At 33.3% G+C, this 25,193-nt stretch overlaps 1 protein-coding gene across 7 annotated transcripts in view; it reads left to right on the top strand.

The window, feature by feature from the left end:
• The window catches only part of HERC4 (HECT and RLD domain containing E3 ubiquitin protein ligase 4), a 130,023-nt gene that overhangs the window by 85,024 nt on the left and 19,806 nt on the right, over positions 1–25,193 (top strand). For 5 of the 7 annotated variants that reach the window (XR_004323983.1, XM_032491506.1, XM_032491503.1 and 2 more), the window contains exons 16-21: positions 8,694–8,717; positions 10,741–10,839; positions 13,050–13,217; positions 13,364–13,507; positions 23,743–23,909; positions 24,560–24,626. Coding sequence is in view for 6 of the 7 variants with exons in the window: in XM_032491506.1 (XP_032347397.1) it covers positions 8,694–8,717; positions 10,741–10,839; positions 13,050–13,217; positions 13,364–13,507; positions 23,743–23,909; positions 24,560–24,626 (669 nt within the window). In the remaining variant the exon portion in view is untranslated. The remainder of the gene's footprint in view (positions 1–8,693; positions 8,718–10,740; positions 10,840–13,049; positions 13,218–13,363; positions 13,508–23,742; positions 23,910–24,559; positions 24,627–25,193) is intronic. The other 2 variants (XM_032491504.1, XM_032491505.1) reach the window with 2 other exon arrangements.

Raw genomic sequence — 25,193 nt, 5'->3', positions numbered from 1 at the left:
CTAATAACTAGATACTTAATACCCCATTAAAATAGTAGCGTAGTCTTATAAAACTTTAGTCACAGAAAATTTAAATATAGAAATGGGTAAGCAGCTAGATATAAATAGTCAGGTTTAATAATCTTATTTTCTAACCATTGTAATACACTTAAGGCCAACTTTTTCACCCCTGAAGCAGGCAATTTAAACAATATGCATGTAGCAGTTCTAAAAGGATAAGTAGCCTTCATTGCTTGTTAGGTACCAGCTACAAGCTCCTTGTGAACAGGTGCTCTGTCGGCTCATTTACTAGCACTTCTAACAGTATCTCAAATATGTCTAGTAGAGGCACTTAGAGAGGACAGTAGTTTTTGAATGGCAGTGTGATTAATGAATGCTGTTTTTAGGATACTCTTACTTATAGGAATCAGGTCACTTCAGGAATATCTTTGCTTCCTTGGGTACTTAAGTCTGGATTGGAAGAGACTTGATTTTTTTTTTTTTATTCGCCAGAATCACTGGAAGGCTCAGTCAAGTTTACAGCCACCCTACAGATTTATGTCTACTTATTTGCTCATTCAGCGAATACTTATTGAGAATCTCCTGTGTAACAGGCACTTATTTAGGTATTAGAAATAAAGTGATCAACGAGACAAATAAGGCCCTATTCTTATGAAACTAATAATCCAGTGGGCAAGATAGATAGTAAAAAATAAAGCAAAAAATATTAGCTAATAATATGCACTGTATAGAAAATTAAAATAGGAGAAGGCAATAAAGACTGGATGATTTCTTGCAATTGGATAATGTCTGAGGAATTTCGAGCTGTAATCTAAAAGACAAGAAGCAGCCATGTAAGATCAGAGCAGAGGAAATGTCAGGAAAAATGAACATCTGGTAAAAGACCTTAGGTGATAAGTTTGACGTATTTGAAGGTTAGGAGACCTGTATGGCCAAAATATGGGAATGGGGAAAGTTCTGGGAAAGGATCACTGAAATGGGTACTAGATCTTGAACAGTTTAGTAAATTAGGATTGGGAACTTGGGTTTTATCTGAAGTGTTGTGATAAGCCATTGGAGGGTGGTAAGCAGGGGTGGAGAGGAATACAATGTAATTTATATTATAAAATAATCATTCTGTCAGCTGTGTGGAGAGTGGAGTGAGAGGAATGGAGCAAAAATTGAAAGGGAGGCTAGTTAGAAGGCAGTTTTAGTAGATTAAGGGAGAGAAAACGGTGGGTTTGTTTAGGATGGTAGTTGTATAGATGGAAGATGGGAAATGGACTTGGAGGTAAAAGGGACAAGAATTGCTGATGAATGAGATGAGGAAAGGAGAGAAATCAACAAAGGAGTTTAAGGAGGAGTTGCAGGTGTTATAGGAGGAAACTAGGAGAGAGTTGTGGGAACCAAAATTAAAAAGTGAAGGAGAGACTGTATTGAATGCTGCTGAGAAATAGAATAAAACCATAGAATTGAGTAAAGAATTTGGTTACATGAAGGTCATTGGTAACCTTGATAATGCCTGCCAGGGTAAGTTATACTTGAGAGAAACTTGCAGGGGAAGGGTATAGCTTAAGTGGTAGAGCACATGCTTAGCATGCACAAGGTCCTGGGTTCAATTCCGAGTACTTCCTCTAAAAATAAATAAATAAATAAACCTGATCCCCCCCCCCAAACAACAACAGCAAAAACAAACAATAAACAATAAAATTTCATCTTTGAAAAAAAAAAAGGGAAACTTGGGAGTGAGGAATAGGGAACAACAACCATAGGCAGTACTTTAAAGAGGTTCTGCACTGAACTACTGGAGTCAAGGGGCAATAATCATTTTTTAAGAGAGAAAATACTTGACCTCAGGAAAGTTGTGAGTAAATGGTTTTTTTTTTCCTTCCATATTTAAACTAAATCTCTCATCTAGACGAAACTTTTCAAACTCTCCCTCCAAAGCACCCCTGAGAGCAGGAGAAAAAATACATTTCTTAAGGTTATTAACTTTCCCTTGGCAAGACTTGTTTGAAGTCTCATATTTTATCTTAAACTGATTGCAAATTTTTGACATAATAAATATTTACTGCAATGTAAAAGGGATTAAAATTATTTACCATAGAGGAAAATTGATGATTCAGAAAATGAACTTTTTTAATCTTTAGACTTTGCATGTAAACTCTGATACACCACCTAGGTACCCGAGGTCTTTGAGCAATGTTTTTGAGACTGCAGTGATATATGGACCCCTTTTAAAGTAAAACTATTCCTTTAAGAAGCTTAGTGTTTCCTTACCCTATTTATGATTGTCTAAACACTAAACAGTTCTAAACTCTTGGTGCATAGCTTTTAAAAGAACTCTTAAAAATGTAACAAATTTATAAATTAATTATAAATTACACAACAAGTAAAAATCAAGTTAATATTTAGTATGGAGGATCATTATGTTCTCTTTATCAGGAATCTCAGCTCAAAATGTAGATACGGAGTGTAACATAAGAGTGCCTACGTTCAAATCTCGCCTCAATATGTTTTTTCAGTTACTTTTTGTTGTTAAATATGATTCCCTGTGCTATACAGTAAATCCTCATTGCTTATCTGTTTTGTTTAGTAGTTTGTAACTGTTAATCCCCTACTCCTAATTTGTCCCTTCTCCCTCCCTCCCCTTTAGTAACTGAAAGTTTGTTTTCTGTGTGAGTCTTTTCCTGTTTTTGTATATAGTTTCATTTGTATTACTTTTTGAATTCCATGTATAAGTGATATATAGTATTTGTCTTTATGACTTATTTCATTAAGCATAATATTCTAGGTCCATCCATGTTGCTACAAATGGCAGTATTTCATTTTTCAGTGGCTCTCACTTCAGTATTTATTCACTCTATGTTCTTGTGGTAATTACTTAATTACTTTCTGTAAATTGGGGATAATAATACATACCTTTTATAGTTAATGCAAAGATTAATTGATATGGTCCATATAAAGTACTTAAGGTAGTTTCTGATGCATAGTTAAGTCTTGGTAAAATGATGGTTATTACTGGCTACCTTGACACAAGCTTTAAGTTTGACAGTAGTCTCTTTCTGAGGTGTCTTATAGCTCTGTTCTCTTGCTACCTTTTTCTATTTGAACCACAGTGAAACTTTGCTTTTAGAATGAGGTGTGATACTCATTTGGCCTTCACTCATCAAGCACATCATTTATTTATGAAGTTGTAGACATGAAGGTCCTTTTTAGTGCCAGTTTGATTATAATCACAGCCATTGAAACTCTTGGAGGTTCATGGTACTACTGAGATTTTAAATGGATTATTCTAAGTTTAGATTTTTCATCAGTTTTTTAAGAAATTATTGATATAAAAACACTAAAATTAGGGGGGAGGGTATAACTCAGTGGTAGAGCACATGTTTAGCATGTACAAGGTTCTGGGTTCAATACCCAGTACCTCTGTTAAATAAAAATAAATAAATAAATAAATAAACCTAATCCCCCCCCCCCAAAAAAACCCCGAAAACAAATGAAAAAACCACTAAAATTAAAAATTCTCCCAGAGCACTCATAGACCCCTAGGAATATATCCCCCCTGGGATCCGCAAGCCCAGTTTGATAAACATTATCCTGGAGAGTCATATCCTCTTGGATCACTGTGAATTAGATCTGATGTCCTTTGACACCTGAATTTTTACCTAGTATGTAGGTCATAAACTAATTGTGTTCTTAACAAGTTAAAAGAAATGTCAGTTTAATAGGATTTTTTGGTTAGCAATAATTGTGTGCTGTGCTGAAAAACTATGGTTTGAATGTCTGCTTTTAAGTTTGTCAGGCTTGTATCCAGACTTCTCTTGGCACATAACTATGATAATATCAAATTGAATTTCCTTAGAAGCTGTTTCAGTGTGCTACTGTTTTCTGGTAAGAGGGAGCCAGTAGAGGACTACCTTATTATTTCTAGGCTTTTCCAATTTGCCCTCTAGTTGTACTTGAGAATTGCCCTCTTTTACTCTACTCTGTCAACTACATGCTTTTCCTTTCTCTCCATTTATAGACAAACTGGTATTGAAGAGGTGGTTGTGGTAGTGGAAGATTATTCTTTATTTATATGTGTTTATACACACATACATATGTATAGCATTATTTATTTAACAAGAGTTATGACCTTAAATAATTCCATTGCTTCAGTGTGGAAGTTTAAAATATTCCTTGATAGAACATAATTACTATAAGAAATATGTCTATAAATTTTACTTATATAATACACACATATTAAAGTATATGTAATATATATGGAAAGCTTTACCTTGTTCTAAACACTGCAAGGAAATTATTTCACCTTTATTAGCTTTCTCTTTATGCCATAATGTGTTGAGATTTTTTTTCTCCATTTCCTTTCTTTCCCAGTCAAGGATTTTAATCCATCAGGTAAATGCACCTTAAACTTAAACAGTGCTGAGGGGAGGGTATAGCTCAAGTGGTAGAGCACATGCTTAGTATGCATGAGGTCCTGGTTCAATCCCCAGTACCTCCTCTTAAAAAAATAAATAAATAAACCTAATTACCCCCCCTCAAAAAAAACCCCAAACTTAAACAATGCTGTATGTCAGTTATATCTCAATAAAAGTGGAAGAAAACAAAACAAAACAAAAGAACCCATCAGGTGTAGACTTCCTAAACATTAAAAACTAATTCTGTGAAATTATTTGCATTCCTTATAATATCCTTTTGTACTGCTGAGACTTCTAACTTTTCACCTCATTCTCTTCCATTTTCCCATCCTCTTTTACCTGTTTGCCTTTACGTGTTTCCATGAAGTTTTTGCTTAATCCTCCTACTCCTGCTGGTTACTATATAAGTTTCTCTGTTTTGTTTGTTTTTTCCAGACTCTGGTCTTAGTATATGAAGCTGTTTTCTTCAGTTGTATTCCTTTTGCTTTTTATCTGTTTTTCAGTGATCTCTTGGCAAAATAAAAGGACATATGAGCTCTCTCTCTCTTCTTATCTTCTGCTCTTTGATGTTTTTCTCCACTTTCTAGATACTATTTCCAGTTGTATTTTTGCTTACTTCTTTTAACTTTGCTCTTAAATTGTTTATAAAAATACTGTAGTGGTTACTACTAAACTCTTAGCTCTTTTTTCTCCCCTTTCTTACACTTTTAGTTACTATACATACATACTAGTATATATCTAGTAAAAAAGAACAAACTTGGAATAAAGAATAGAGAGGTCTGTGCCTGTTTGAATCATAAGAGTCAAGTTAAGCATTTTTTAAGTGCATATTCACTTATTTTAAGAACTGTATATAACTGTGTGAGACATGTCAGATACAAGTAAGTACTACTGAATGTATTTGGTAAATTGGTGAGATTTTATAGTCTTTGATATTAAATTTTCTGTATTTTTAAGTCATAAATTTTATTTCAATGTTAATTGTGCTGGGTTTATAAATCATTATTGTATGTGTTCTGTGGAGTTAAGGTTTTATACTTTAACTATGGATAGTGCTGAGCTAGCAACATGACATACTCACCAGCATACTAGGAAGATAGATGGATGTAACATCTGGGGAGACCAGCTTTGGGAAGACAGACCAGTACTTAACTCCCTGAGTTAAGTTTGAGTTTCTTCCTCATTTAATGAAATGAAGAAATTACAGTATATTTGTATACTTTAATATTTGCAGTATAAACCTTGCAGCTATAGTACTTCCCAGAAGGTTCATACTTTTTAAAGCTCCCTTGTCGTTTTTAATGGCAGTAATATTTTTGCAGACTCTTGGACTGATTCCTTATGCATTGAAGAACCAAATTATATTTGTTTATTTTTCATTTCCTTCATGTCTTAGAAATATCTTTTTACTTCTGTCTAGTTGCCAACACCTTTCATACCTCTTTGAATTACTTCAGTAACTTCGATATCCTCTCTTTATATCTTCTCAGAATAATCCTGTGTTATACCCTGAAATAATGATGACACCAGCAATGTTATAGTGTTTTGCTGTAGGTAATTTGCTGAAACTAAATCATGCCAAGGAGTTACATCTTTTTTGTCTATAACTAGAATTATCATTAATCATTTACGTTAAAAGCAGCATTACTGAATTCTGCTTTAGACCATGAGACCCTGACTTGAACATTTCCTTCAGGCCTTTCTCACTCAAACTTCTAGGATGTTGAGTAACTAAAATTAGGCCTGCCTTGACCTAATTTCAGAGCCCCCAGTCTACAAACAGCCAACAGTTAGTGCTTGAGTATGTGGATTTGGAGCCAGTAATAAGTCGCACATTGAATGATAATGGTAACTTTTTGCACTAGACCTTTAATTGACACCTCACATGTTTTGTAATATCCTGTCCCTATCCTTACCATTTTGTTTTCCTTTTAAATTTCTCTTGGAAATACTACTTCGGCTTAATTAGATTTGCAACTAATACAACAACTGTCTTACAACTCTTAATATTTCCTGGAAGAATTCAGTCTTGCTTTTTTATGCATTTACTTATTTTTTTTAATGTTTTAGCTTTTGTCTTAGATCCTTAACTCTTAAACTGAAATTTCTGTTAATGTTTTAATCTGGCTTTCCCTTTGATGCCTCTCTCCTGCATGAATCATTTTGCTTGGAATCTAATAGTCTCTCCTCTTTTCTCAAGTTTTCCACACATCCTGTTATTTTTCATATTCTTTCTAGCTCACATCTGTCTACAGTCAAACTTACATTCTGCTTTAATATGGTTTAGTTACACTATAGATTCTGAGAATCTTATTGACTTCCCAGTGCATAATGATATGCTTAGCACTTTTATTTATTTACATGTAGCAATAAAAATAGTGCATATATATTAATGTTTCATTATTAAGAATGAAATCCGTCTCCCCTGATAACCAGGTATACTTGGTATCAAGTTTAGTTATCAGGCTGGCCATAGGTAGTCAGAAAATACTGAAAGGTGTTTCTTTGCTTATTCAAACTTTCAGTAATCATAGCACTTTAAAAATGTTTCACAATATATACTGTAAAAAGGATTTCACATGTTCCTGTTAAGTTGCTTTAAATTAAACTAAATGTAATCTAAAAAGCTTTTTCTGCAGAATCACTTTTAAATACATTCTTCTGTTAACATTGCCAATAGGGACACCTATGTAGTAAGAACTTGGTACTCTGAACATTTTGAAAGAAACTATTATCAATAATTATCTTTCTCAGAATAGGAAGTTAGCTCTAACAGTCATATTTTCCTTATACTTATACTGCTTTGGGTTTATTTAGCACAATAGTGAGTGAACCCTAAGTGTTTGGTAATGTCTTAAAGCTTCTAGTGAATACCCCTTGAGGCATGCAAGAATTTAGCCGACTATGAAGTTAGAGGGAACAGTGCACACAAGACTGCCTTCACTTCTGATACCAATTGAGAGATTCCCCAAACCACTCTTGAGTTCAGTAATTTGCTACAAGACCTCATAGAACTAACTGAAAATCACTATTATACAGTTCATTACAGGGGAAGAGTACAGATTAAAATTAGCCAAGGGAGAAAGTTCATAGGATAGAATCTGGGAAAGGTACCAAAGGCAGAGCTTCTATTTTCCTCTCCCTGTGGATTTATGGACAAGTTACTTTCCCAGCAGCCATGTGTGACAGTATTCACAGAGTATTGCCAACCAAGGAAGCTCACCAGAGCCTTGGTGCCCAGAGGTTTTATTGAGGCTGCATCACGTTCTGTCCATGTGGCTGACTTTTACTCTCTAGCCCTTCTGGAGGCAGAACTGATAACCACATGTCCAGAGCCCATGGCAAACAAAGACACTCTTGTTAAGGCGTGACACTCCAAAGACCTGTAGATCATCTCCCAGTAGCTGAGGGCAAAACCAGACCTTTCTTTGGGTAAGATTAATTCCTCATTATACAAGGTACCAACTGCAAACCTAGTAATATAGTTTTGGAGATTCTAGCACTTTATATGAGTCTATTCCCTGAGCATATGTGGAAGCTTTCTGCAAAAGGTATACATTTCTGTTCAGTGAAGTGGTAAGCTTTCATTATAATTGCCATTATTATTTCCTTTATAAATGTCTTTCTCCCTTCAGTTCTTCTTTCTGCTTACCCAACCACTATGCCCTGTTCTGTACTTTCTATTTTAAGCTAATTTAATGTTAAATAACCCTTAGTATAAGATACCTATGTTTCTCTTTTTTTCTGATGAATAAAAACAACTTATGGCTTATTTTCCTCACTTTGTTTTTATATATCATTTTAATCTACTAAATACTTTCCAAACATTTTGTCAAGATTAACCAAGTCCTAAAGTCTGAGGAATATTTTCTCCATTTTCCAGCTGGAGAAACAGGGCCATAAAATCATTTCTTCAAGACCAAGTTAGGTTTAGGATTAGTTTCCCTATTCTACCTAAATTTTGCAAATGGGGCACTCAGTTGCTAAAAACAAATTTTATTATGTTCAAGCCTTGATGATTTTGTGATTACAGGGTACCTGAAACAAAGGACTTATTACATTTATAGATGTATATATATATAAATATGATAAATACGTATTTATTAGTAAATATATATAGGTACATGTGGAAAGGGTAAGTTTTGTTGTAGATGTATTTTGGTCTACGTCATTAATTTAGTATTCTGCTGTAGCAAAATATATGAAATGCTACTTTGAATAGAAATAGTAAATTTGGACACTAACATTGCTCTTTCCTCATTACTGTCACATTCTGCACTGCTGTCTTAGGATGTCAACCATGGATTAACTGAGGTAAGTTTGGTGTAATAAAGTCTCATGTTCAGAGTAAGATATAGTCTGTTTTGTCCTAAGTGATTTCAAAGCCCCAGGTTTCTCTTTTTTGTGACTTTACAAACATAAACATTTTTAAAATGAATGTATAGAATGTGTTCTGTATAACCTTCCAGGGAAATTTTTCAGAAATTAAATCTCTGTTTTAGTTGACAGCACACCTATATGATGCCTTTCAATGATACTTGCTTTAAAATAGTTCCTTTCCTCCTAAAGTCTTCCAGTATAAAATTTATCTGTCCTCAGAATATTAAAAAGCAAACTTCTAAAATTTAACAAATGTCTACACCAAAGACAGAAGATAATTTATATTAGAGAAGTAAAATGACCTTTAGTTTTTAAACTAATAATTGGTACTCAAAATGCTCACAAAATTGAGTAAACTTTCAGTATGATCATCTTCCTCTCTTTGTTTAATGTGCTGTTAATAAAGTTCTAGCACTTTGGCTTACGTAGTCAGCAATTCTGAACCACCTTTTTAATACTTGAGAATGTTAAAATACTTTTTTTATACTTCTCTTATAGACTTTAGGTTTTCTTGTTTACTTTGCTTTTCCCCCAGCACTTAAACTTGAAATGAAACATTTAGAATTAGCTTTAAGTTATAGGCCTAACATTGTTTGCTTCCTCATCTTCAAGTAGAAGTCGCACATAAAATTATGAAATCAAAGAGTTTTGGAGCCAAAGGGAACTTAAGAAATCATCTCAAGTCTTTTCAAGTTTCAAAGTAGTAAAATGACTTTCTACCATCAATAACTAGTTAATGACATAGATACAGGGTGGAGGATAAAAACTGTCAACATGAAAAGTAGCCAAGAATGATAACTTATTAAAGGGAATATAACTCAGCATGTTATCTTATATGTTGAGAACAAAGAGTTACTAGTCTTGTGTTCTGTACTGATTAGGCACTGTTGAATTCATTTTGGGGAGCCATAGTTAAAAAGTGACTTAGACAAATTGAAGTACATTTAAAAGAAGGTGGTTGGGATGGAGACCATATTATTGCAGCTGGAAAAATTGGGAATGGTTAGTGTGGGAAAAAGACAACATAACGGGAGCATGGGGGCATGAAATATTAAAACCATATATACTTCCTTGCAGGGACAAAATGAAGACTGAAATACAAAACAAAGTGATGTATAGAAAAGCATATTCAGACTTAATGTAAAGAATTTTCTAAGAAAAAGAAGTGGGTTGTTTCATGGTGTATTAAGTCTTCACTGGAAGCCTTCTAGCAGGGGCTCTGTATCAGGGCTGGCCCCAGAATTTTGCCTTGTTGGGTAGATGGTAGGAATACATCCTCCGACTACAAGAGCCTCTGACTGTCAGTTCATAACTCCTAGTATTTTGCTGCACTATTGAAATACTTAGAAGTCAATCACTGCATTAACTGATAGGATAAATAATTGGCTATAAGGTAACTAATGTCGGATAATGATAGTAATAGATGAGTTCTGTCAACTTTAAAGGGTGTACTAATGGCGCTTATTTTGTATGTTAAATGAATAAGCAGATTGTTTCACTCATAATGTTGATGGCACCCTAATGGCATGTGGTAAATATTTGTTAAATGAATGAATAAGCAGATTGCTTATCATTGGCCTCGGTTGCTAGAATAGCTGTAAAATATAAGAACTGGATATTTATTTAACAAATAGGCCCCCAACCTTAGAAAAAAAAATTGCAATTTAATTCACTGAAACGTGGAGGTGTAATACATGTTGAGCAAAAGATACCTGTAATGTACAATTTAATGTATTTTCAAGTATACAGTTCTCAACTAAAATTTGAAATTAGGGTTATTCCAAAGCCTCATTTGATTATCAGTAAAAATTCTGTATTCAGAAATAAGCAACATGTTTTATTTATAATTCCTGAAAGATACAAAAGAATGAACCAAGAATGTGGTCAACAATGACAGTACATACGAGAAATATATCACAAACCAATTTGTACTAATAAGCTAATTTTTTATTTCTAGTTGGCAGATATCCCTCTTACAATCTGCACATATCCATTTGTATTTGACGCCCAAGCAAAAACTACTCTGTTACAAACAGATGCAGTCTTACAGATGCAGGTAAAATATTGAATAGTAGTAACTTAATTTGAGAGCAGTTTTTGAATTTTTTCTGTGATTTTTTTAAAAAGTAAATTTACAGTTTTGTGTTAGTTTCAGGTATACAGCAAAGTGATTCCAATATATTTATATTTAAGATTATTTTCCATTATAGGCTATCACCAGATATTGAATATAGTTCCCTATATTGTGCAGTAAATCTTTGTTGCTTATCTATTTTATATGTAGTAGTGTGTATCTGTTAATCCCAAATTCCTAATTTATCGCTCCCTCTTCCCTTTCCCCTTTGTTAACCATAAGTTTGTTCTCTATGTCTGTGAGTCTGTTTCTGTTTTGTACATAAATTCATTTGTATTATTTTTTACTTTTCACATATATGTGATATCGTGTAATATTTGTCATTCTCTGTCTGATTTAACTTCACTTAGTATGATATTCTTCAGGTCCATCATATTGCTGCAAACAGCAATGTTTCTTTTTTATGACTGAGTAATAGTCCATGTGAGTGTGTATGTGTGTATGTGTGTATGCATGCCACATCTTATAGATTCCTCTATTGATGGACATTTAGTTTGCTTCCATGTCTTGGCTGTTGTAAATAGTGCTTCTGTGAACTTTGGGGTTACATGTATCTGTGATGTTTTTCAACAATAAATATTCAAAGTGTCTTAGGGGACATTTTGTACCTTGTGATCTGTCTTTTACAAAGTACCTTTGGTAACTATAAAAAGGACTGTTGCATGTGAAATGTATATTCTTATGAGGGCTACTTATATGTATTTTAATGAAAATAGAATAATTTAACTTTTTATCATTTTGTATCTTAAAAAATGGTATAAGCCTCTTCCATTACAGAAATATATAGTCTTTATAAACAGTTTTACTAATTTACTTGATAAAATGTTGATTTGTTTCAAATCTTGCTGTATTATATGTCCTCTATTTATATTCTTGGTAAAAGATGGAAGTGACTAGAGGAGAGGTGATGTTAAAGTAGGAGGCATTTGATCACTTGTTAGGAGGAGGGTATGAAATTTCCTTGGAGAAAGTTTTAGTAATAAATAACGTATTTTCCTGAGGAGGATTGTCTTTTCCTCCTCCCTCTCCTTTCTCCCCCTACTCCTTCGACTTTATGTTGAGCATTCTTTCCTTTATAAAGTGAGGATTTTTAAAACTAGTTTATCTTGTGATTTTGAGGAACTACGGTAGATTTCCTTTATCATTTGAACCTGTAAATTAAAAAGGTTTTGAGTTTCTCCTCTGATATAGAATATCAGACTGCTGAATCTGAGGACTCAGAAGGGATGAAATGAGACCTTGGGCACTTAATATTCTAAAAATGCTTTTAAAATGTATCTGCCCCTCCTCCCCCAATTTGATGGCAATTTTCATTCCTTTAAAATAAATACGTTTGAGGGGAGGGTACAGCGCAGTGGTAGAATGCATGCTTAGTATGCAGGAGGTCCTGGGTTCAGTCCCCAATACCTCCATAAAACCAAAAAAAGTTCTGTTTTAAAAAATATGTGCATTTAGTATTCTAAATACCTCCATATATTTAAATAATAACTGCTAGGAGGAATTTTAAAGATGTGCTTATTTCCATTTTCAACAGAAGAAATAAATATTTTTGTAGGATTCTATATTAACAGCTAGATTGCTAGTTTTTTGGCAGTCTTTGTTAAAACAAGTTAATTACTTGGTGCTTTTAATGTAGGATACTCCTTTTTAGACAAGAACACAGGGGAAATCATAGGAAAAGAACAGAAGTTTTAAATGGTAGAAGCCAAATGTTTGGTTTTTGAGCACATATAGTGATCACTCTACTAGATGAATTTCTGTAAACCTTTTAACTGGTTGTTCCTTATTCACTTTAAAGATTTGTTTTAATGCTATTTTCTTTTTTTTCTCACACTCCATCCCTGTAGTTTTTTGAGAAACAGCAGTTTCAGGTTTATCAGTATTATTATAGTTTCATGTTAATTTAATGGTATCTTTAGTTACACATTACTATAAAAAATTTAAAAGGATAGTCTTTATGCTCGAATATAGTTAAGGTCTTATGCTGTGCTAAATACTATGTTAGGTGCTATGTGAATTCAGTAGTATAGGAATTCTAGGATAACCATAATTAATAGGTAGAGGTTAGCTTATTCTGTCACAGTAGCTTCTTTATAGCATTGCTATTAAATTTTTAATCTTTTGTTTTCTAGATGGCTATTGACCAGGCCCACAGACAGAATGTCTCCTCTCTTTTTCTCCCAGTGATTGAATCTGTGAATCCTTGCTTAATTCTAGTGGTCCGTAGAGAAAATATTGTAGGAGATGCAATGGAAGTACTTAGGAAGACAAAGAATATAGACTACAAAAAGCCACTCAAGGTAAATTGACATTTTCTATAATTGGGACTTTTATTCAGAAAATATGTTTAAAGTTTTCCTGTTTATTTATTCATAATAACATGTTATAGGTCCCCAGAATATACCTTCATTTCTTTATGTTCAGTGTTTGTATTGTGCTGTTTTAGGTTATATTCGTTGGAGAAGATGCTGTTGATGCAGGAGGGGTACGCAAGGAATTTTTCTTGCTCATCATGAGGGAATTATTGGATCCTAAATATGGCATGTTTAGGTATTATGAAGATTCCAGGCTCATTTGGTTTTCTGATAAGGTAAAAAACTCCAACCATCTAAATTACTTCTATATATATACCTGTATATGTATATCTGTATGTTTCAACTTAGTAAATTAAAGTTATTACTGGATTCCTAACATATTTTATTCACGATCTGCTTTATTATAGTTTTTAAAATTATAAACTTTTGGACTCAGAGTCATCAAAACACATTAATGCTTGCCACACATTCCAAATTAGCAAAATAAGTTAAGGAATGGTCAGCCTGAAGACTATATTGACTCTTCTGTCAATTTAGATTTGGCAGAGGGAGTAATTAGCTTATTAATTTATTTCTGTGGAGGTACTGGGGATTGAACCTAGGACCTCATGCATACTAAGCATGTGTTCTACCACTGAGCTATACCCTCCCCTACCTGATGGTTTGAGGATTGAATAATAACTACCAGATTAACTTTTCTTCTGAGGAGAATTAATTTATCATTAGGGATCCTTGATTTCTCTACCTCATCATTTAGGGCAGAGGTAACTACTCAGCAAACTACAGTCCATGAGCTAAGTTCTTCCCAGCACATGTTTTTATAAATAAAGTCAATGCCGACTCATTTACCTGTTGTTCATTGCTGCTTTCTAGCTAAAACTGGCAGAGGCAGAATGAGGTAGTTACAACAGAGCCCCAGTGGCCAACAAAACCTGAAATATTTACCATTTTTTCCTTTACAGAAAAAATTTGCTAGCCCCATTTCACTATAAGGGAAATGGATAGTTCAGCTGAAAGAAATCTGACTAAAATATTAACTATTAGTTCTAAAAACCTTGGTGTATATTATTTATTCTTTCAGGAGATTGGCTGTCCTTTATGATGTTAACAGTCATGATAATCAGTGCCTAGGGTTGTTAATTTATAAGGAGTTGCAAAATAGTACTAGTCTAATTCTCACATTTCTTTTCCATTTTATTAGCTTGGATACTTCTGTATAAAGAAATGTCCTTATACCTACTATTTGGTCCTTAATAGTACAGTTCATATGAGAAAGGAGTCTTTCTTCAGTTGCTTATTTTTCAGAAGGATGAATCTGTTTGTTAGCATACTTCAGTGGTGATGATTCATTTTTTAGTTTTAATGTTTTTTAGCCCATTGCAGTTATCTTTACTGATGTTACCTCATTTTTGTCCAGGGAGACCTCTTCAAATTGGCATCTGGGTCCTTTTGACATAACTTTAATATTCTTTGGTAGCTTCCCTGCTTGGTGTAATACTTGTAGTACTTGGTGTGATAAAATGTTCCAGATTTATACATTTACTGCCTAACAGTACCAGCCTTACAGCCAATATTATGATAACTGAAAATACAGTTGACCCTTGAACAACATGCTTTGAACTGTGCAGGTCCACTTATATGCAGATTTTTTTCGATACACGTGTACTGTGGTATTACATGATCCTTGGTTTTGTTGAATCCACAGATGCAGAACCACAAGCCAGGGAGGGTGGACTATAAGAATATACTTGGATTTTCGACTTCCTGGGGGATCATTCACACCACTAACCCCTGAGTTGTTCAAGGGTCAACTGTAGTTTTGGTTTTTTTGCACAGTTTTTGTCCTTTGGGTATACTTCAGGAGAGATACACAGTCAAATAACCGTGTTTCAATATTACTCAGAATTGTTACACTCTGTATCATTATACTACCAAGTAGATACACATTTAGGTTAACTTGTTCAGTTTTAGTTTTGATCTTTAGGGATTGCTTGTTTAAATGCAGTTTAGTTTTATATATAAAATAGTTACATAGTTCCAAAGTCAAAGCTACAAAATAAGATATCTGAAAGAAATCTAGCTTTTATCTCTACCCCCTCCTCTTTATTTTCTCCCTCTTATAGGTATTCTTTTTTTTTTTTTTTAAAAGTCTATTTATCTATTTTTTAGTGGGGGGGGTAATTAGGTCTATTTATTTATTTACTTTCGGAGGAGGTACTGGGGATTGAGCCCAGGACCTTGTGCATGCTAAGCATGCACTCTACTACTTGAGCTATACCCTCCTCCTAGGTATTCTTTTTAAAAGAAACGTTATGGTTATTAAAATATATATATATATATATATATATATATATATATATATATATATATATATACACACACACACACACACACACACACACACACACACACACATACATAGGTAGTAGTAAATTACATAGCAACATCAGTTTCCTGGTTTTAACTATGGTTATTCAAGCTGTTACCATTGGGGAAAATAAATAAAGGGTGCAAGGGAACTCTGTACTATTTGTGCAATTTCTTGTGAGTCTTAAAGTATTTTAAAATGAGAAATATTTTAAAAAAGAAGTGGTATTCTATGCGTATTTTTTTCTCCATCAAGAAAGGGTATCTTATTTTACATGGGAAATAGAAGTATGTTTGCATGTTGTTGTGATTAGTTATGCAGAAAGTAGAAAATGAGCCATGCAGGAGAGGATATCAACTTCAGGAGCAGAGTTGTGAAGAAAGAGTGGAGATTAGTGTGCTAGTAGAGGATTGACTGTACTTAGAAACGTAGATCCATAATGTCTTCAGAGAAAGCTAAGTATATATGTAAATACACATTTCTGATAGATTTGATGGTGGGAGGTTGTGAAAGTTCTCTTAGAATTATTTATAATTTATAGTGAATTAAGATGTAATGTTGTTAGAAGGTTAGAATAGGGGGAAAGGTGTTGGAGGTTTGAAGAAAGTGAAATAATCACTTTGGGGAGTGGGAAAATAAGTTGACTATGTAAGTAAATAAAGGGTTAGACTGTCACTGTTGGAGGCCCATTTGAAACGTATGTTCATGAATTTAAAATGAGACCAATCAACTTTTGGTTGTGATTTTTTACTTTAGTCATGTTTAACTGCTTGGGCAGAGGTAAGAATGAGGCAGATATTGGATTTAACTAGATTATGGTTTTAGCAAGTGAGTATAAACAGAAGGGAAGAAAGGGCAAGGGAATGAATCATCATGGATTATGAAATTTAAGCTTTGTAAGAAGGAAAGTGTGAGGACTTAGTTGGGAGGCAATAGTTCAAAAAAAGAAGCTGTAAGTTTAATGGATTACAGGTGCTGGTAGAGTTGAGTGAGTCAAGGTGGTAGGGGGAATCAGTTGCAAAATAGGAAATGAAGGTTAAGTAGGGAATGTTTAAGATTTGCAGGGTTGCAGTTAATATAAAATATAACCAAGGGAATGGGTGTTTGAGATGTGATGGAGGACAAGATTGTTGGAAATAAGCAGATCAAGGACTGAGAGGCTAGTGTGTTGGATGCCTTTTTTGCCTGAATATTGAAATCATCAAAAACAATGGCAAGAATAGTGGTAGGGAAAGAAAGCATAAGACAGTACCCAAATATGTGAATGACGGCATTGTGAAATGTCTTTAGGTGTCAGCACAAGGAACAGTACTAGGGAAAATGGTCAGTTGGCATGTGTCTCACAGGAGCTGGGGATTTAGAACGGCAAATAAAAGGAGGTCCAGTACGAGTGAAGAGCCAGTTGTATGAGGGGTTAGAAAAGAAAACAGACACCATTTATGAGCTGCAGGGGAAATAGCATCCTTAGGAGACAGTCTTGTTCATTTACGAAAGAAGAAAGAAAAATTTGGAGCGGTTTAGGATATAGGCAATTTTCCAAAAAGTAGATTGTGAGTTCCAGAGCAAACATAGAAAGGATTTGGTGAAACAAGGACAGTTCTAAGATTGTGTCAAATTTTAGGGCCTGTACAATGCCACATGGAGGTGGGATTAGGGATAACCTGTGAGTTTCTAGGCTTCTTTTGTTGACAGGCATGTAAGGGATGGTTGAATAGTCCTGATGACCTCTGAAGTAGATGGACAATCTGCTCATATTATGGTCTCTTCCTTGGCGCTGATCTCTCAGGGCAGTTTATAGTGGTGTAGCAGAAAGAATTTGAAAGGGTACATTGGGTGGAGGCCTGTCTTGCTGGGAACACAGAGTTATATAGACCTTTATTCTGTTCTGCAAAGAGGTAATGTTTTGAGACCAGGGGAGGGGCAGTCTACAAGCTTTATCGTGAATCTCTGTTAAACTTTTTCAGTTTTATCTTGAGCTGGCTCCTCTTTTGTGTACTTTTGACATGTCCCCATTATTCTTAAATTATTCCTTACATTTGGTACAGAAAATATTCCAGTCTCCTTTTTTATTTTTTCTACCCAGGTCCTGACATTAGCCATTTTTCCTAAGCACCCTATTTTTATGCCAGTACTGCACTGTCTTATTTACTGTATCTTTGTAGTAGATTTATGAAATTGGAATGTGTGAATCCTCCCGGTTTGTTCTTATTGTGCAAGATTGTTTTGACTAATAGGAGTCCCTTGCAATTCTGTATGAATTTTGTGATTGGCTTTTTCATTTCTGCAAAAAAAGGCCATTGAGTTTTTGGTAGAGAATGCATTGAGTCTGTAGATCAGTTTGGGAAGTATTGCCATTTTAACAATATTGTCTTACAGTCCATGACAATGGGATGTCTTTTCATTTATTTAGGTCTTTAATTTCTTTCAGCAGAGTTTTGTAGTTTTTAGCATACAAATCTTGCATCTCCTTGGTTAAATTTATTTCTTAAGTATTTTGTTCTTTTTGATGCTATTGTAAATGGAATCATTTTCTTAATTTTATTTTCCATTAATTGCTACTGTGTAGAAATTAACTGATTTTTGTATGTTGATCTGGTGTCATGCAGCTTTGCAGAATTCATTTATTAGCTCTAATAGTTTGTTTTGTGAATTCTTCAGGATTTCAGTATATAAGATCATGTCATCTATAAATCAAATTGATTTAATTTTACTTCTTTCTTTCCAATTTGGGTACCTATATTTCTTTTTCTTGTCTGATTGCCCTGGATAGGACTTCCAGTACACTTTCAAATAGAAGTGAGAAGAGTAGACATGCTTCTCTTTTTCCTGATCTGAGTGGGATGTTAATTGTGGGTTTTTAATAAATTTCTTGAATCAAGTTAAGGCATTTACTTCTATGCCTAGTTTGTTGAATTTATTTATGGGTTAAAGTGTTGGATTTTATTAAAAAATTTAAAAATTTTTAAATTTTTTGTACAATTTTTAAAGCTTACTTTCCATTTACAATTGCTACAAAGTATTGGCTGTATTCCCCATGTTGTACAATATATCCTTGAGCCTGTCTTGCACCTAGTATTTTTTTCTGCATCAGTTGAGATGATTATGTGGTTTCCCTTCCTTCATTCCATTTTGTGATGTATTACATTGGTTGATTTTCTTATGTTGAACCACCTTGCATTCCTAGGATAAAGCCCACTTGGTCATGTTGTAAAATCCTTTTAATATGCTGCTGGATTCAGTTTGCTAGTATTCTGTTGATGATTTTTCCATTCTTATTTGTAAGGAATACTGCTCTATAGTTTTCTTGTGTGTATGAGATGTCTTTGTCTGGCTTTAGTATCATGGTAGTCCTGACCTCATAGAATGTGTTAGGAACTGTTTCCTTCTCATCCATATCTTGGAAGTGTTTAAGAAGGATTGGTGTTAAGTCTTCCTTAAATGTTTTGTAGAATCTGGTCTCAGGCTTTTGTTGGAAAGTTTTTGACTGGTGGTTCAATCACTTGTTGATTGTAAATCTTTTTAGATTTTCTAGTTCTTCTAGTGTCAATTGCTAGTTTGTGTGTTACTAGGAATTTATTCATTTCATCTAGATTGTCTATTTTGTTGACATACAGTTGTTCATAGTATTCTCGTATAATCCTTTTTATTTCTGTAAGGTTGCTAGTAATATCTACACTTTGAATCCTAATTTTAATGAGTTTTCTTTTTTTTCCTTGGTCATTCTATCCAAAGGTTTGTCAATTTTGTTGATCTTTTAAAAGAATCACCTTTTGGTTTTGTTTCTGTGTATTGTTCCATTCTCATTTCATTTATCTCCACTTTAATCTTTATTATTTTCCCCCTCTGCTAGCTTGTTTGCTCTTCTTTTTGTAGTTCCTTAGGATAATAAGACTACTGATTTGAGATTTTCTTTTCTTTTTTAATTTAGATGTTTACAACTATAAACATTTCCCTTTGAACACTACTTTTTCTGCATTCCTTAAGTTTTTGTATGTTGTGTTTTCATTTTCATGAGTCTATAAGTATTTTCTGATTTCCCTTGTGATACCTTCTTTGACCCATTGGTTGCTTAAGAGTGTGTTGTTTAATTTCTACAGCTTTGTGAATTTTCCATATTTCCTTCTGTTACTGATTTCTCATTTCATTCCATTATGTTCTGAGAAGATACCTTTTATGATTTTAGTCATCAAATTTATTGAGACTTAATTTTGTGACCTAATATGTGATCTGTCTTGAAAATGTTCCATGTATACTTGAAATGAATGTGTATTCTACAGTTCTTGGATGGAGTGTTCTCTGTCTGTTATGTTAGGTCTAGTTGGTTTATAGTGTTCTTCAAGTTCTCTATTCCATATTGATCTTCCATCTGATTGTTCTATCCATTATTGAAAGTGGAGTATTACAACTTCCAACTTCTATATTAGAATTTTTAGAATTTAACTTAAAATATTTCTCCCTTCAGTTCTGTCAGATTTTGTTTCATATATTTTGAAGCTATATTGTTAAGTATGTATGTTTATAAATGTTGTATGTTCTTGATAAATTGACACTTTCATTAATGTAATACCTTTCTTTGTTTCATAATAAGTTTTGACTTAAAGTCTATTTTGTCTGATGTTAGTATAGTCATTTGGCTCTCTTTTGTTTATTATTTATATGGAATATCTTTTTCCAAACTTTTACTTTTAACTTAGCTCTGTCTTTGGATCTAAAGTGAAGCTTGTAGACAGCGGATAATTGAATCATGATTTTTTTTTAAGTGGTTACTGACAAGGAAGCACTTCCACTGTTTTGTTATTTGTTTTCTATGTATCATATTTTCTTTGTTCTTCATTTACTCCTTTACTGCTTTTTTTGAGTTTTTTTTTCTATGTATTCTTTTGATTCCTTTCTCATTTCCTTTTCTTTATATATTTCTGTCATTTTCTTTAGTAGCTCTGAGGGTTATGATTAACATCTTAAATTTGTAACTGTCAGGTTTTTGGGGTTTTGTTTTTTATTGAAATATAGTCAGTTTACAATGTTATGTCCATTTCTAATATACAGCATAATGTTTCAGTCATACATGTACATACATATGTTTGTTTTCATAATTTTTCATTATACGTTACTGTGAGGTATTTAATATAGTTCCCAGTGCTATAGAAAGACTTTGTTGTTTATCTGTTTTATATATAGTGGTTAGTATCTGCAGATCTGAAACTCCCAATTTATCCCTTCCCTCCTCTCTCCCTGCCTGGTAACCGTAAGTTCTTTATCCAGTCATCTGTGGATGGATATTTAGGTTGCTTCCATGTTTTGGCTATGTAAATAGTGCTTCTGTGAACATTGGGGTGCGTGTATCTTTTCAAATTAGCGTTTCCTCTGGATATATGCCTAGGAGTGGGATTGCTGAATCATATGGTAAGCCTATTTTCAGTTTTTTAAGGAATCTCCATAGTGTTTTCCATGAGATTCTGCATTCCCACCAACACTGTAGGAGGGTTCCTTTTTCTCCACACCCTCTCCAGCATTTATCATTTGTGGACTTTTTGATGATGGCCATTCTGACTGGTGTGAGGTGATACCTCATTGTAGTTTTTGATTTGCATTTCTCTGATAATTAGTGATATTAAGCATTTTTTCATGTAGCTAGTGGCCATTTGTATGTCTTCATTGGAGAATTGCTTCTTTAGGTCTTTAAGTCTTCATTTTTGGATTGGATTGTTTGGTTTTTTGTTACTAAGTTATATAAGCTGTTTGTTCTGGAAATTAAGCCCTTGTCAGTTGCATCATTTGCACATATGTTTTCCCATTCCATAGGTTGTATTTTTGTTTTATTTATAGTTTCCTTTGCTGTGCAGAAGCTTATAAGATTAATTAGGTCCCATTTGTTTATTTTTGCTTTTATTTCTATTGCCTGGATAGACTGCCCTAGGAGAACATTGCTAAGATTTATGTTAGAGAATGTTTTGCCTGTGTTTTCTTCTAAGAGGTTTATAGTGTCTTGTCTTATGTTTAAGTCTTTAAGCCATTTTGAGTTTATTTGTGTATGGCGTGAGAGGGAGTGTTCTGACTTCATTGATTTACATGTTGCTGTCCAGCTTTCCCATCACCACTTGCTGAAGTGTATATACTCCATTGTATATTCTTGCCTCCTTTGTCAAAAATTAATTAGCTGTAAGTGTGTGGTTTTATTTCTGAGCTCTCTATTCCGTTCCATTGATCCATATGTCTGTTTTTATGCTGATGTTTTGATTACTGTATCTCTGTAGTATTGTCTGAAGTCTGGGAGGTTTATTCCTCCAGCTTTATTCTTTTTCTTCAGTGTTGCTTTGACAATTCTGGGTATTTTTGTGATTCCATGTAAATTTTAGGATTATTTGTTCTAGTTCTATGGAAAATGTCCTGGGTAATTTGATAGGGATCACATTAAATCGGTAGATTGCTTTGGGTAGTATGGCCATTTTAACAATATTAATTCTTCCAATTCAAGAGTGTGGGGTATTTTTCCATTTCTTTAAATAATCTTTAATTTCCTTAATCAATGTTTGGTAACAGTCTGATTTAAAATAATACCAGCTTAACTTCAGTAGTATATAGAAGCTGCTCCTACAACAGCTCTGTCCCTCCCTCTTTATTTTGTTATCACAATTCACAGCTTTGTACATTGTGTACTGATTAATACAGACTTACAATTAGTTTATTCATTTGTTTATTAAACATATAGGGAAAAAAAGAACACTTACAAATAAAAAATACAGTGCAATTAACTTTTATGTTTTACCTGTGTAGCTACCTTAACCAGAGTTCTTTATTTCTTTGTATGGCTTAAATTACTTTATCACCCTATCCTTTGACTTCAGAATTCTTCCTTACAAAACAGAGTTTCTTCTAAGGAAATATTCCAAACTATGAACCAAAATATATGCAAAAAATATACCTATCTTATTTTGAATATTACTAGCTAGTTAGAATAACTGATATTTATTGAACTTTTAAAGTGTGTTTCAAGAACTGTGCTAAAAGCATTGTACATATATTATCCCACTTAATCCTCACAACAACCGTATGAGATTAACACTATTTTTATCTTGAAAACGCTGAGGCTAGGTGGTGAATGAAGCAGGTCTAGCACCCCAGATCTAATTTAAAAATTATTTTCTCTTAACTATCATGCTCACAGAATTTGTTGTGACCGTGTATTAGTTCACTAAAGATGCTGGGGGGAAGTAAGCATTGTTTTTACTGTTTTCATAATCTACAGTCCAGCTGTAGTAAAATGGCCAATTTAGCAAGCCATGATACTTTTACGTGATGTAATATGCAGCCATTAAAAATAATGTTCTGAAAGAATATTTAATGACATGGAATATTTGTGTTGTAATTAGAAAAGTGAGAAAACCTTAAATGTAGTATGTTTAATATGTTTTGAATTATTTTCCTGAACTTATAATAGATGGAAATACATAACAATATTTTAAATTGTTTCCGAGTTTCTGAGTGATTGGATTATAGGTGTTTATTAATTTTCTTCTTAATGCTTTTTATTTTCTAAGTTTTTTTTAATAGACTTTATTCTTTTAGAGCAGTTTCAGGTTCACAGTAGAACTGAGCAGAAAATACAGAGTTCACCCATAGCCCTCCCCACCCACACATACATGCTCCCCTACCCTCAACATCCTTCATCAGTGTGGCATATTTGGTACAATCAGTGAACCAACATGGGCACATTATTATCAACCAAAGTTCATGGTTTACATTAGTTTATTCATTTTCTTCTTTATGCTTTTTATTTTCTAAATTTTGAATGTATATGATTTTTTTAAATCAGGAAAAAAGTTCTAGGAATCATTTCATTTGTTAATGTAATGCTTAATGATGTGAAAGTGATTATATTTCTGGGGAAAAAGCCAGTCTATGTATAGTATCTCTCCAATAGACTTTACTTTTGTCTTAGAAAGTACATTGAATGGAAATGTGCAAAAATACTAATAGTGATTCTTGTCTCAGGGAGATATGAATGAGAATGAACTTTTTCCTGTTATTCATTACTTTTTTCTGTATCTCCAAACTTTTCTACAAGTATGTGTTATAATAATCAGAGTTTAATGTTTTAACTTGGAGAACAAGGTCTTTACTTTTTTTCCCTTATATTTTTAGACATTTGAAGACAGTGATTTGTTCCATTTGATTGGTGTTATCTGTGGATTAGCGATTTATAATTTTACTATTGTGGACCTCCATTTTCCTTTGGCTTTATATAAGAAACTGCTAAAAAAGAAGCCATCCCTGGAAGATTTGAAAGAACTAGTACCTGATGTTGGGAGGTTAGTTGTAAAAAGTGGCAAGAGTGGGATTTAGGACATAGGAAATGGGCAATGTACAGAAGCTTTCCTTTTAAGAATAGTTATATTTTTGTTGTTCCTGTTGAATTTCCAAAATAAACAGATAGGCTTTCTAATAAAGGAAAACCCACTATGTTAACTCAGATCCAGAATTTTCTACAGAAAGACTTATGTGTATAAAACCATGTGCTAAATTTTTAGTAGTTTAACAATACTTCACGAGTATCAGATAGTAAATTTAGGCAGGTAATGTTTCCTGAGACTAGTTATATTATTTATTTGGACTTTTGCTTCTAATCACCTTCATTCCTAGGTGGAATATGTAAAATTTCTTTTTATTTGTTATATAAAATAGAATAAAAATTGTATATAAATAAGGACAGATGTTGAAAATGGGTGGATAGATGGCCTTTGTATTCAAAGGAAGAGATAAAAACCTTAGAGCAGTTTTTCTTCAGCATTTTTTATAAGTTTGCCGTTGTACATCCACCATTGTGAAACAAATGTAAAAGTACAAATTAACAAAAGGATTTAATCAAGAATGAATGAGAAATATATACTTAGTCATAAGCAAAATAGTCAAAATACTCAGTAATGTTTTACCTCAAAGGAACATATATATTGTTTTTCAGAAGCATGCAGCAACTACTGGATTATCCAGAAGATGATGTTGAGGAAACGTTTTGTCTTAATTTTACGGTAAGATTTCAGAAAGGCATAGCGTAGCCTGATTATTCATCATCCCCTTTATCAGCTGTGCTTTATGGTTTTTCTTTATTTTGATGGATGGAATTCTTAAAGAACCCTTTAGCTAACATTTATTGAGCATTAACTATATGCTAATCAGAGTACATGCATTATTTCATTTAATCCTCATAATCCCAAGAGATTGGTATTATTACACTTATTTTACAGATGAAAAAAACTGAAAGCAATCTTCACCTTTCAGAGATAGTATTTATATCCAGCTCTGTGACATCAAAGCCTATATGCTTTAACATTATGCTAAAGATCTTTACATATATAAGGGTCCTCATTATTCAAGTATTCATTCTCCTGTCTGCAATTACAAGAATGTTTAGAGAAGCAGAGGTTATTGTAACATGAAAATATTCACTAATGAACTTATGACTTAAAAGATTAATTCCAACTCAGATATCCCTTTCACACTAACATTCATTCTTGCCCGTTTTGTCTTACTGTTGGATGCAGTACAATACAAATGCAAGTATATTGGAATATTATTTGGAAAATGAATTTGCAAAT

The sequence above is a fragment of the Camelus ferus genome, chromosome 11 (assembly GCF_009834535.1).
Source record: "Camelus ferus isolate YT-003-E chromosome 11, BCGSAC_Cfer_1.0, whole genome shotgun sequence".
NCBI classification, from domain to species: domain Eukaryota; kingdom Metazoa; phylum Chordata; class Mammalia; order Artiodactyla; family Camelidae; genus Camelus; species Camelus ferus.
This window is presented reverse-complemented; position numbering and strand designations above follow the sequence as displayed.